This window comes from Stomoxys calcitrans, chromosome 2 (genome assembly GCF_963082655.1).
Source record: "Stomoxys calcitrans chromosome 2, idStoCalc2.1, whole genome shotgun sequence".
Classification (NCBI taxonomy): domain Eukaryota; kingdom Metazoa; phylum Arthropoda; class Insecta; order Diptera; family Muscidae; genus Stomoxys; species Stomoxys calcitrans.
Window position 1 is genome coordinate 218,397,411 of NC_081553.1, and position 14,412 is coordinate 218,411,822.

Below are 14,412 nucleotides of genomic sequence, written 5' to 3' on the forward strand. Positions count from 1 at the left end.
ATTAAAGTTCATTCTAAGTTTCATTAAAAATGCATTTACTTTCTTTTAAAAAATCCGCAATTACTTTTTGGGCAACCAATATATTCCGATCGGGACCATTTTTGGTTCGGATATTGACGGGTCAAATTAAACTTGATACAACTCACTGTCCCAAATTCTGGTTAAGTCGGGGTAACAAATGCGCCTGTTATAGGCCTAAGACCCAAAATCGGCAGATCGGTCTAAGTGGCAGCTATATCCAAATATGTTCCGATCTGGACCATTTTTGAATCGGATATCGGCGGACCTAGAAAAACTCACTATGCCAAAAATGCGCGTAAAACCCAAAATCTGCTGATCGGTCTATATGGCAGCTATATAGTAATATATGATAGCTATATCTAAATCTGAACCGATTTTTATGAAATTTTGCACACGTCACATGAAACATTTCTTGCAAAATTTTGTAAAGATGGGACCAACATTGTGGCTACTACAGCCCATAAAGGCCATATCGGAAGAAAGATATATATGGGAGATATATCTAAATCTGGACCGATGTTTATAAAATTTTACACACATATTGGAACGTCAAATTAAACACTTAATGTTTTTATACCCACCACCGAAGGATGGGGGTATATTCATTTTGTCATTCCGTTTGCAACACATCGAAATATCCATTTCCGACCCTATAAAGTATATATATTCTTGATCAGCGTGAAAATCTAAGACGATCTAGACATGTCCGTCCGTCTGTCCGTCTGTCCGTCTGTCTGTTGAAATCACGCTACAGCCTTTAAAAATAGAGATATTGAGCTGAAATTTTGCACAGGTTATTTTTTTGTCCATAAGCAGGTTAAGTTCGAAGATGGGCTATATCGGACTATATCTTGATATAGCCCCCATATAGACCGATCCGCCGATTTGGGGTCTTAGGCCCATAAAAGCCACATTTATTATCCGATTTTGCTGAAATTTGGGACGGTGAGTTGTGTTAGGCCCCTTGACATCTTTCGTCAATTTGGCTCAGATCGGTCCAGATTTGGATATAGCTGCCATATAGACCGATCCTCAGATTTAGGGTCTTAGGCCCATAAAAGCCACATTTTATAACCGATTTGGATGAAAATTGACACAGTGAGTTGTGTTGGACCCTTCAACATTCTTCGTCAATTTGGCCCAGATCGGTCCAGATTTGGATATAGCTGCCATATAGACCGATCCTCCAATTTATGGTCTTAAGCCCATAAAAGCCACATTTATAATCCGATTTCGCTGAAATTTGGGACAGTGAGTTGCGTTGAGCCCTTCGATATCCTTCGTCAATTTGGCTCAGATCGGTGCAAATTTGGATATAGCTGCCATATACACCGATCCTCCGATTTATGGTCTTAGGCCCATAAAAGCCACATTTATTATCCGATTTTGCTAAAATTTCGGAGAGTGAGTTGCGTTGAGTCCTTCGACATCCTTCGTCAATTTGGCTCAGATCGGTCCAAATTTGGATATAGCTGGCATATAGACCGATCCTCCGATTTATGGTCTTAGGCCCATAAAAGCCACATTTATTATCCGATTTTGCTGAAATTTGGGACAGTGAGTTGCGTTGAGCCCTTCAACATCCTTCGTCAATTTGGCCCAGATCGGTCCAAATTTGGATATAGCTGCCATATAGACCGATCCTCCGATTTATGGTCTTAGGCCCATAAAAGCCACATGTATTATCCGATTTTGCTGAAATTTAGGACAGTGAGTTGCCTTAGGCCCTTCGACATCTTTCTTCTATTTGGCCCTGATCGGTTCAGATTTGGATATAGCTGCCATATAGACCGATCTCTCGATTTAAGGTTTTGGGCCCATAAAAAGCGCATTTATTGTCCGATGTCGCCGAAATTTGGGACAATGACTTGTGTTGGGCCCTTCAATATTTGTCTTCAATTTGGCTCAGATCGGTCCAGATTTAGAAATAGCTGCCATATAGACCGATCTCTCGGTTGAACAATGACTTGTACTTATAAGCATTTGGTCTAAATCGGATGATATCTATAGAGCTGCTATGTGGCATAAGGTATGCATTTTTCACTGGATTTTGACGAAATGTGGTTCACATATATACCCGAGGTGGTGGGTATCCAAAGTTCGGCCCGGCCGAACTTAACGCCTTCTTACTTGTTTTTTCATAATTTTCCTTAAAACTTACCTTCCAGGCAATAGACCTCCAAAGAGTCAGAGGTCTGATTAACCACTGTACAATTGGAGGGTATTTCAGGTTTTCCAGCTGCTATCAAATGAAAGACACAGGGCTCCTTTTGTTGGCCCACATTGTTATCGGCCCAACACATAATGGTGCCAAAGTCCACTTCCTGCAAGACATACAAGAACAGCAATAGCAATGGTGAAAACAACCGTTTGTGAAGGGTGTAGTATAAAGGAAAAAACCTAGAAAAAATCCACAACAAAAAAAAAAAAAATGATAATAACAATAAACGTTTCCCTTTCCCTTACCTCTTTCCACTGCAACATCATCTCTAGCAGTGCAACACAATTTATTTTGATGAAAAAAAAGTCATTAAAATCATTTCCTCTCAGTGACAGTAGCAGAAGAGAATGTGGCATTGCCAGCATCTCCTTGCTGGCTTGCCACTCTGGCTTTAGCTACAGCACTGTTTTGGCTTGGCTTGACCACTGAAACAAAATTCGTTACTCAACTTCAAATGTTGGCATTATTTTCTGTAATTATGTTATTAAAGTTTGAATTTTTATTTTCTGTGAGGTTTTATTCTACACAACTTTCAATTGGTGTTATTATTAAAGTTGTTGCATAGCCACAGCAAGGAAGTTTTACAGCTGAGAGTGTGTTTCGGTCATAAAAGTTTAAAGCGCATAAGCCTTGAACATTTAGAGGGACTAACTCGATAGTAATGAATGGTTCTTAGAAAGGAGAGAAAGAGATAGTGGAGAGGGGGCTCTTTCTCTTCCTTTATACTTGCCAAAAGAGGGAGATTAAATAGTTATGAAACTTAATTAAGCTACAACCAGCCACACTTCGTTGTGCCTTTTACAAAGCACAGAATGAAGAAGTAAAAGCGTGGTAAGTTTGGCCGGGCAGAATCTTGGGAACCCACCACCATTAATTGTGCTAAAATATGGAAGCTATGTCTGGCTATAGACCGATTTGGATCGTACTTGGCACAGTTGTTGGAAGTCGTAACAGAACACTATGAGCAAAATTTTAGCCAATTCGGACAAAAATTGCGGCTTGTAAGGGCTCAAGAAGTCAAATCTGTAGATCGGTTTATATAGGAGCTACATCAGGTTATAGACCGATTTAGACCGTACTTGGTACAGATATTGGAAATCATAACAGAACACTACATGCAAAATTTCAGCCAAATCGGACAAAAATTCCTGCTTCCAGGGGCTCAAGAAGTCAAATCGGGAGATCGGTTTATATGGGAGCTATATAAGGTTATAGACCGATTTAGACCGAACTTGGTACAGATATTGGAAATCATAACAGAACACTATGTGCGAAATTTCATCCACATCGGACAAAAATTGGGGCTTCCAGGCGCTCAAGAAGTCAAATCGGGAGATCGGTTTATATGGGAGCTATATTAGGTTATAGACCGATTTAGACCGTACTTAGCACAGTTGTTGGAAGTCATAAAAAAACACTAAGTGCAAAATTTCAGCCAAATCGGACAAAAATTCTGACTTTTAGGGGCTCAAGAAGTCAAATCGGGAGATCGGTTTATATGGGAGCTATATTAGGTTATAGACCGATTTAGACTGTACTTGGCACAGTTGTTGGAAGTCATAACAGAATACTACGTGCGAAATTTCAGCCAAATTGGACAAAAATTGCGGCTTCCAGGGACTCAAGAAGTCAAATCGGGAGATCGGTTTATATAGGAGCTATATCAGGTTCTTGACCGATTTGGACGGTACTGAGTATATATCTTCAAAGTCATAAAAAACACCTTGTGAAAAATTTCAGCCAAATCGGTAGAAAATTGCGGCTTCCAGGGGCTCAAGAAGTCAAATCGGGAGATCGGTTTATAGGGGAGCTATATCCTAATCTGCACCGATATGGCCCATTTGCAATCCCCAACGACCTACATTAATACTTAGTATCTGTGCAAAATTCCAAACGGCTAGCTTTACGCGTTCGATCGCTATCGTGATTTCGACAGACGGACGGACGGATATGGCCAGATCGACTCAGGATGTCGAAACGATCAAGAATATATATATTGGGTTGCCCAAAAAGTAATTGCGGATTTTTTAAAAGAAAGTAAATGCATTTTTAGTAAAACTTAGAATGAACTTTAATCAAATATACTTTTTTACTATACTTCTAAAGCAAGCTAAAAGTAACAGCTGATAACTGACAGAAGAAATAATACAATCACAGAGTCACAAGCTGTGAAAAAATTTGTCAACGCCGACTATATGAAAAATCCGCAATTACTTTTTGGGCAACCCAATATATATATTTGGAGATCGGTATATATATGTGGCACCTATACCCAAATATAGACTGGTCTGAACCATATAACCAAATTGTCAGGGTGATCGGGCAATAAATGCGCCTCTTATAGGTCCAAAACCTCAAATCGAAAAAACTATGGATATAACAGCTATATTCAAGTATATACCGATCTGGGTCAAACTGAAGAAGAATATCGAGGGGTATAACACTACTTACTGTCCCCAATTTCACCAAAATCGGGTAATAAATGCGCCTTTTATGAGCCCAAGACCCTAAATCGAGAGATAGGTCCATATGGAAGCTATATCCAAATCTGGACCGACCTGGGCCAAATTGAAGAAGGATGTCGGATGGCCTAACATAACTCACTGTCTCAAATTTCAGCAAAATCTAATCATGAATGTTGGTTTTATGGGCGTAAGACCTTAATTCGGCAGTTCGGTCTTTAGGAGGTTTATATCCAAATATAGACTGGGTATTTAAATGGGGCTATATCCAAATCTGACCCCTAATGACCCATTTGCAATCTCCAACGACCTACATCAAAGTTAGTGTCGGTGCAACATTTCAATCGGCTAGCTTTACACGTTCGAGCGCTATCGCGATTTCGATAGACGGACGGTCGGACGGACATGGCTAGATCCATTCAGATTATGAGGTCGCAGATCAATATTTCTAGATGTTACAAACGGAATAACTAGATTAGCATACCCCCATCCTATGATGGAAGGTATAAATACAGAAAAACGATGCGTATACCCTTGCGCATTTTCATTCGTTGCTGTCTCAACAACGACTGAATCAAAGAGAATACTAATACATGTGACTTGCCGTCAACGCTACCGTAAAAGGCTGGGCATCGCTGTTGTACACTGTGGCGGCAGCCCTTGTCGATGAAGGACTCCATCAGATCAATCCGGTACGGCAATCGGCGGCGGAATGACGGCGGATATGTCCAGTATATCTTCAACGGTTTAGAGGGATTGAACTTACAACGATTTTTATACCCACCACCGAAGGATGGGGGCATATTCATTTTGTCATTCCGTTCGTAACACATCGAAATATCCATTTCCGACCCTATAAAGTATATATATTCTTGATCAGCGTAAAAATCTAAGACGATCTAGACATGTCCGTCCGTCTGTCCGTCTGTTGAAATCACGCTACAGCCTTTAAAAATAGAGATATTGAGCTGAAATTTTGCACAGATTCTGTTTTTGTCCATAAGCAGGTTAAGTTCGAAAATGGTCTATATCGGACTATACCTTGATATAGCCCCCATATAGACCGATCCGCCGATTTAGGGTCTTAGGCCCATAAAACCACATTTATTATCCGATTTCGCTGAAATTTGGGACAGTGAGTTGCGATAGGCCCTTCGACTTTCTTCGTTAATTTGGATCAAATCGGTCCAGATTTGGATATAGCTGCCATATAGACCGATCCTCCGATTTAGGGTCTTAGGCCCACAAAAGCCATATTTATTATCCGATTTTGATGAAATTCGAGACAGTGAATTGTGTTAGACCCATCGACATCCTTCGTCAATTTGACCCAGATCGGTCCAGATTTGGATATAGCTGTCATATAGACCGATTTCCTGATTTAAAGTTTTGGGCCCATAAAATGCTCATTTATTGCCCGATGCCGCTGAAATTCGGGACAGTGAGTTAAATTAAGCCCCTAGACATACTTTTGCAATATCGCACAGATCGGTCCAGATTTGGATATAGCTGCCATATAGACCGATATCTAAGTTATAGGTTTTGGGGCCATAAAAGACGCATTTATTGTCTGATGTCGCTGAAATTTGAGACAGTGAGTTTGGTTAGGCTCTTCGACGTCCTTCTTCAATTTTGTCCAGATCGGTCCAGATTTGAATATAGCTGCCATACAGACCGATCTCTCGATTTAAGGTTTTGGGCCCATAAAAGAGGCCATTATTGTCCGATTTCGCTTAAATTTGGGACAGTGCTTTAAGTTAGGCTCTTTGACATTTTTATGCAACTTGACCCAAATCGGTCCAGATTTGGATATAGCTGCCATGTAGACCGATATCTCGATTTAAAGTCTTGGCCCCATAAAAGGCGCATTTATAATCCGATTTCACTGAAATTTGACACAGCGACTTATGTTCGGCTTTTCGACATCCGTGTCGTATATGGTTCCGATCGGTTTATTTTTAGATATATCTACTGTACTTATTAGTATTTGGTCCAAATCGGAACATCGGCGGTTTACATATATACCCGAGGTGGTGGGTATCCAAAGTTCGGTCCGGCCGAACTTAATGCCTTTTTACTTGTTATTATAAAATTCGTACTCTACTCTTGAATACCTCTCATTTGAGTCCCTATCGGTCTACTTTAATGTTTGGGTAGTACTTTTGGGGTAAGGGGGAGGTTCCCCCCCCCCAACCTAGGGTCCTTCCAGACCAACCTACAAAATCTGTGAAAATTTCAAGGTAATCGGTTCAGCCGTTTTTGAGTCTATACGGAACAAACAAACACAAATTGAATTCTATATATATAAGTGATATGTCATTCCATCATTCGGTGGTGGTTATCAAAAATATTCCAAGATATTTTAAATTAGCTCTAAAATTTTAAAATTTTTAATTTAATTTGTTTCTTAGTAGTTGGTTACATTTTCTATTCCCTATGGCACATCGTTGCCTTTTTGGCTCTGATATTAAGTTTCCATTTATTATTGAATGTTGCTTCAAAATTCAATTTTTAATTTCCTAAGTAGTTATTAGACTAATAAGCGTATAAATCATAAATCCCCTAACTCCTATGGTATTGAGAGTTGAGGTAGACATATAATGCCATTCAATTAGAAATTTAATACCCTATTGGGGATTTCAAATTTAATGATAGCGATATGTAGGCAACAACAAGCCCAGGCACTCATTTAATTCATAAGCTTTAGAGGGCAATGTAGCCCCCCCCCCCAATGATATATGTATGCATACTTTAATCAATATATGGCATATATTTTACAAAAATCCCTCATCTCTGCCCTCCACCCCAAAAATCTACGCCTGGTGGTGGTGTTTCTTAGCAAGCAAAACAATAACTGAGTTACTCTCACTTTAGTTGCCAACTAATCACATATCCACATCAAAGAGTAAGAGAGCCCTGCCATCTTTCGGCGTCTCTTTCTCTCACTACAGCATAACAGTTTAATTGATTATACACCACCAAACATATTGGTGAAGTTTGTTCGTTGTTGGACACCCACACAAACACACACACACACGATGACAAATCGAAAAAGATTTCATACACATACATCCATTTACAGCCCACATATGAAGCAGTCTTGTTATCACACAATTCAATTAATGAGTCTCTGGCCTGGCATATGTATTTTGAAGTTTGAAACACTTTTGCACATATACATCATTATTTAATTAGCATTACAATTCATCATCACCGTCAAAGCCATGTTCCAACAATGGTGAATCAACGAATTTGGCAAAACGGAACCAAGGCTATAACACCACACAAAACTCTACCCACTTTACTATGTCAATTTTTAATAAATTGAGAGTGAGTGTGGTTCAGAGTGGGAGAGAGAGAGAGAGAGAGAGAGAGAAAACAATCAATTTCTATTAATAATCATGTCATGTAAAGGCTAAACGGAACTTACAATGAAACATACACGTATAGATGTACGTAAGGTGTACAGCAGAGAGTTGAAGGATTTTGGATAGAGTGCAAATCAACGATGGGCATATACATGCATACTCTACTGCAATACAATTGTGTACATTGATGGAGGCAATCTTGAAGCAGAGGTTAATGAGGCTGAAAGACTGTGTTCGAATCATGGAAAGAACATAAGAAAGAGTTTCAGTGGTGGTTATCCCCCATTAAGGTCAGCCCATTAGCCGAGTTGGTAACTTGCTGAGATGACTGGTACAGTGATCATGAATTAGATTTCCACCGAAGGCCTAGTCTGTTGCTACTTTCGTTCTCTTATCACCATGCACTAAGATTTACTCAATGAGTCTGAATGTCACTCTAACCTAACCTTAGCCCTCACTAATGCTGGCGACGTTTGTGAGGCATTCAGCTGTGAGGCATTCGGCTGTGAGACATTCAGCTGTGAAAAACTTCCCTATTAAGTGAGGCCGCTCTGCGATCCCCATAATTCTCACCATCGACCGACCTCAGAACCTCTGAGCGCCGGACTTTTATAAATCAGAAGAAGACCGATTGGGCTGTCTTCAGAGAGTATACCAATCGTCACTTCAGTGAACTGTCACCCCCCTCGGATGTGATAGTGGCCGAGAGGAAATTCTGAGACATCATTAACGTAGCAACTGCTTGCTTTATACCAGCAGGTCGAATACCCCAAGTGCGGCCCAATTTCCCGGCGCAGGCAGTGGTACTCGCAGACGAGCGTGATGGAATTCGTTGTATGGACCCCACATACCTCAGAATCATGGAGAATGGAGTCCACCGTAGCGCAGAGATTAGCATGTCCGCCTATGACGGTGAACGCCTGGGTTCGAATACTGGCGAGACCATCACCGTAGACCTAGTCTGTTGCTACTTTGGTAATCGTATCACCATGCACTAAGATTTACTCAATGAGTCTGTTTAAAAGAAAATAGATTGTCACTCTAACCTAACCTATGCCCTCATTAATGCTGGCGACATTTGTGAGGCATTCAGCTGTGAAAATCTTCGATATTAAGTGAGAGCGCTCTGCGATCCCCATAATTCTCACCATCGACCCGCCACCCAACTTCATAACCTCTGAGCGCCGGACGTTTATCAATCAGAAGAAAGTCGATTGGGCTGGCTTTAGAGAGTATACCAATATCGGCTTCAGTGAACTGCCATCCACCTCGGATGTGCTAGTGGCCGAGAGGAAATTCCGAGACATCATTAAAGTAGCAGCTGCTCGCTTTATAAAGCAGCTGCTCGCATTCGCAGACGAGCGTGATGGTATTCATTCTATGGACCCCACTAACCCCAGCATCGTGGAGAATGGAGGCCACCGTAGCGCAGAGGTTAGCATATCCGCTGAACGTCTCGGTTCAAATCCTGGCGAGACCATCGAAAAAAATTTTCAACGGTGGTTTTCCCTCTTAATGCTGGCAACATTTGGGAGGTATTATGCCAAGTAAAACTTCTCTCTAAAGAGAGGACTCGGCTATAAAAGGGAGGCCCTTATCGTTGAGCTTAAACTTGAAACGGACTGCACTCATTGATGTGTGAGAAGTTTGCCCCTGTTCCTTAGTGGAACAAAATCAGCGAGCTGAATCCCAGAATCAGCGAGCTGAATCCATACGAGTTGGAATCCATTCTCCCATCGCCTTAAGTCTCATAGCCGCAGTGGTTGCCTCACATTTAATCTGTATGTCAATGGGTCGATTATCTAGAATAGTCTCTAGTGCCCTTGTTGGGGTGGTCCTCACGGTCCTGCCCATGCCAAGACAACATGTTCTCTAATAAACAGGGGTAGTTAACGAACATAAGAGGAGTTTGTGGCTGGAACACTTGGAGCAATGTAACTTAGGCACCGCTTGAGGCAAGCTGTGGTCTACTGTTAAGTCACTCTCAAACCCCAGTAGATGGGATTACAGGACCTCAGTCACTTTTGGCGAAATAACCGTGACTGCAAGGAGGAGAGCCATTTGCCGTATTCGTGGTCTCCGAGCCGATTAACAGTCATCACAATTTAACGTGGACGAAGTTAGGAATGTCGTCCGTGGCGCCAAACCATCTAAGGCGTTGGACACCGACGGAATCATTGATGTTGAAGAATCTGGATTCACTTGGAGTTGAGTACCATACCACAGTCCTCAAACTGTCTTTGAACCCTTTTTTAGTTCCCGATGTCTGGAAAATGGGCAGAGTGATCCCGCTACTGAAGCCTGGAAAGAACCCGAGTTTGGGGGAGTCGTACACACCGATCACCCTTCTCTCACCAGTAGCAAAGACGCTTGAGGTATTACTCCTCCCAAGCCTCGTACAAAAATTTCTGCATAGCACAACAACTGCTTTGCATGTCCTTGCCGCACACATTTGCCGTGGCTTCAATCAGCCCAGGTCATGTGATTGAACGGTCCTCGTGGCACTGGACCTATCGAAGGCATTCGACAAAACGTCCCTCCAGCCAGGCCTGAAACGCTGGGTTGCGAATTATCTGTGTGGTCGCCAGTCATTTGTGGAATTTGGGGATAAGATGTGAGTGTGCCCATCACTGGCCACAGCACCTCTTACTTCTATTAAACTATTACACATCCTGTTAGTTTGCTAGATGAGTGATGGCCAATTGAGGCAGATATATGTAACACATGTACATGTACTGAATGTGTATCCTTGGTTGGTGTCAGGCAGTCTGTTTGACACAGGATGTTACATTTTGGCCAACAACTTTTCACAGAATTTTGTATTGTGGTATTTGGTAAGGACGAAAATTTTACATGTGGTTATGAGTTTGCCTCGAAACTAGTCAAACACTCAGTGTTTGAACTAATGGCAACGAAAATTCTAGAAACATGAAATATTGGGGTATTCTAGAAAATTTTCCAAACAATGATTTTCCAGGAAAACTTAATGAACTATTTATTCAATCATACAATATCCTTAAATTAATATTTGAATTAATTTTTTTTTAACCAATTATGGTACATTTTTTTTTTTTTTGAAAAGTGTCGTTAACAAACTTAATTTTTCATGAAACATTTCTTCAAAATTTTATTGTCAAATTTCTAAAAAAAATTACTTTTTTGAAAATTTTGCGAAAAAAACACATTTCTTTGCCTAACTTAAAAAACACGGTTTTTTTTTTTGTTCCATTTATATAGAAACAGATAACCTATGGTCTCCAGCTGGCCAATATTCGATTGAATGAATTTCGCTAAAGTTCGATAATCATGGAAGTTATCCTCAACATTTTGTCAAAATTGGATTTTCATAGAAAATTTCCGTGAAGATTTTTGTTTTTCTATAAATTTTTAGAAATCTAATTTTTAAGAAAAATCTTTTATCCAAATTTGATTTCCAAGAAGATTTCGTCTACCAAAAAATTATTTCTACAATTTTTTTTTACTCACAGAAGAGTCTGATGAGCCTCCTGGTAAGACTGAAATCGCGATCACTGTAGCCTGCCCAATACATAAAATTTTGGCTTGACTTTTTTGTTTTCATTTTTTTATTGAAAACAATTTACAATTTTTTTTTACTCACAGAAGAGTCTGATGAGCCTCCTGGTAAGACTGAAATCGCGATCACTGTAGCCTGCCCAATACATAAAATTTTGGCTTGACTTTTTTGTTTTCATTTTTTTATTGAAATAGAAATGGAAACAAAAACGGATTGGTCTACTTTCCACGTAAATCCAATAAAAAATGCGGAAATACTTATGAATGCTTGGGCCCAAGATTGCCTACAGGGCGCAATTTTTATCACATTTGGCTAAAATTTTGCGCAGTAACTTTTACTAAGGTCTACAACATTCGAATGAAGTACAGTCTGAATAGGTTCATATACTGATATAGCTCCAATAGTATAGCAATTCTTATCTATTATCCTTTGTTGGCCTATAAAAAGATATCGGACAAAGAACTTGAAAAATACGATCCATGGTGGTGGGTGAAGGGAGGGAGGGTGGGTGGAAGTAGCGTGGAGGGAGGCAGGAATGGTAAAGGGAGGGAGGGTGGAGGGAAGGAGGGTGGAACGAGGGAGCTACCGTGGATGGAGGGAAGGTGGAACTAAACACGAATTTACCTGTTTTCGTTTGTTCCTTTTTATAAACGAGTTTAATGGTTAAAGATTTATGCAATGGAAAAGGAAGGCCAGAGATCATAACACACGAACCACTGCGGGACGCGTTTCCCATTTGATTAGAAGACTTTTCGCCCATATAAGGTGTGTAGTCTTCAGGGGCCATACATTGGCCGGTCGTACTTATATCGAATATACCGCGAAAAAGTGTCAACGATGTAAGCACGATAGCTAAACAATCGGATGAGGCATCTGGTTAGTCCGAAATCGCGATCACTGTAGCCTGCACCACGCATTATGCACACCACATTTTGGCTTGAATTTTTTACAGTTTTTTTGTTGTTTTAATTTTTTATTGCAACAGAAACAAAAATCCATTGGCCTATGCTGGATGTAAATCCAATAAAAATATGAAATAATTTTGTGACCAAGATACAAAAAACCGCAAAGGCCAATGAATGCACGAACAGCACGTCGAATAACATGCTTATAGCTGCAATATGCTCATTTTGACAGAGCAATCGAAGATTGTCTATGACAATTAAATATTGATAGGATAAAAAGTTTGGCTTTGTGTGAGTAGTAGTAGTGAGTAGGTGGAAATATAAAAACTTTTAGTGGCAAAATAGTCTGATGAGACCCCTGGTTAGTCCGAAATCGCGATCACTGTAGCCTGCACCACGCGTTATGCATACCTCATTTTGCTTTAAATTTTTTAAAGTTTTTTTGTTGTTTTAATTTTTTATTGCAACAGAAACAAAAATCCATTGGCCTATGCTGGATGTAAATCCAATAAAAATATTAAATAATTTTGTGAACAAGATACAAAAAAGCGTAAAGGCCAATGAATATATGAACAGCACTCGCATTGAGAGGGCAATTGAAAATTGCATATGGCAATTGGCTTCGTGAGTGTTGCTGACGCTAGATATCTTTTTGTGGGGATGTAGGCTGTTGGAGTTGATTTTCTTTTTACTGCTTTCATTCAAAAGGCATGTTTATACCGTTACACTCCTCACTCTTAAGTGAGAAGGTGCAAGCATGTAACGTTTTAGTGGGGAAACAATCGGATGAGGCCTCTGGTAAGTCCGAAATCGCGGTCACTGTAGCCTGCCCAATACATTTTTTGCACCACATTACGGTTTGCATATTTTTCAGAGTTTTTGTTTATTCGGTTCTCTATACGAAACAGAAACACAAACAAACAAGTAAGAGAGTCCTAAGTTCGGCCGGGCCGAATCTTCTATACCCACCACCATGGATCGCATTTGTCTAGTCCTATGCGCGATATCTCTTCGTCAATTTTAATTTGCATGGAAAATTTCGTGAAATTGTAGTCTCACAAAAAAATTTTATTAAAGTTTTATTCTCATTAAAAATTTATCTTCTTGAGTTCAAACAGTGTCCTGATTAGGCCCTTCGATTTTCTATACCTAAAAAATTTCACTTTAGTGTTTGACCATCCAAGCGTATATGTTTGTGACATTGTTTTGCCAACAAGTTTCAAACTTATTAGAAACAATGTTTGATAACCATTGTCAAAGTGATTGATTGTTAACTGTCGATAAGTTTCTGGTATGGATTCCATTAACTTTGTGCTCGCCGCTCGCTCACTGCAAATGCTCTAGTCAAAGAAAAACTTTGAAGAAAAAGTTTGTGGTTTCTTACACGGGCGCAAAAGTTTCTCCTTTTGGGATGGAATTGAAAATCCAGAAATAGAATGTACCAGGAGACAAAGGACACAAGACCAACCCAAATGACAAGGAAAACTTTTTGTTGTGACAACTAAAATTCAATATTTAAGTTTAAAATTGGAAGGTGGTCAACACACAGAGCATTCCTGGGATGGGTGAGGAAAATTTTCGGAAAAGGGGGGTGGGGGGCGTTTGAAGAAAAAATTACTGGTTTTAAGCTTGATAATTGATTTAAGTTGATATTTGAAAAACTCAGTTGAAACTCAGTTGTATTGCGTTTATAGTTAAAACATGGGAGGCCAACATAGTGCAGAGCTTATCATGTCCACATATAATACTGCACGTCTGGCTTTGAATCGTGGTGAGAAGGCTGGTGACTTTTGTGAGGTACCATGTAAAATCTTCTGAACAAAGAGATGCGGCACTATGGCTCGCCGATATGTGAGAGGTGTGCCCCTATTCTTTAATGTATTATCTATGGTCAAATTTG

At 40.1% G+C, this 14,412-nt stretch overlaps 1 protein-coding gene across 1 annotated transcript in view; it reads right to left on the reverse strand.

Moving 5' to 3' along the window:
• LOC106093703 (hemicentin-1) overlaps positions 1-14,412 on the reverse strand; it is a gene marked incomplete in the record, with an annotated part of 778,578 nt that overhangs the window by 45,324 nt on the left and 718,842 nt on the right. The window contains 1 exon segment of the mRNA XM_059361772.1: positions 2,183-2,345. Within this exon segment, the coding sequence (XP_059217755.1) occupies positions 2,183-2,345 (163 nt within the window).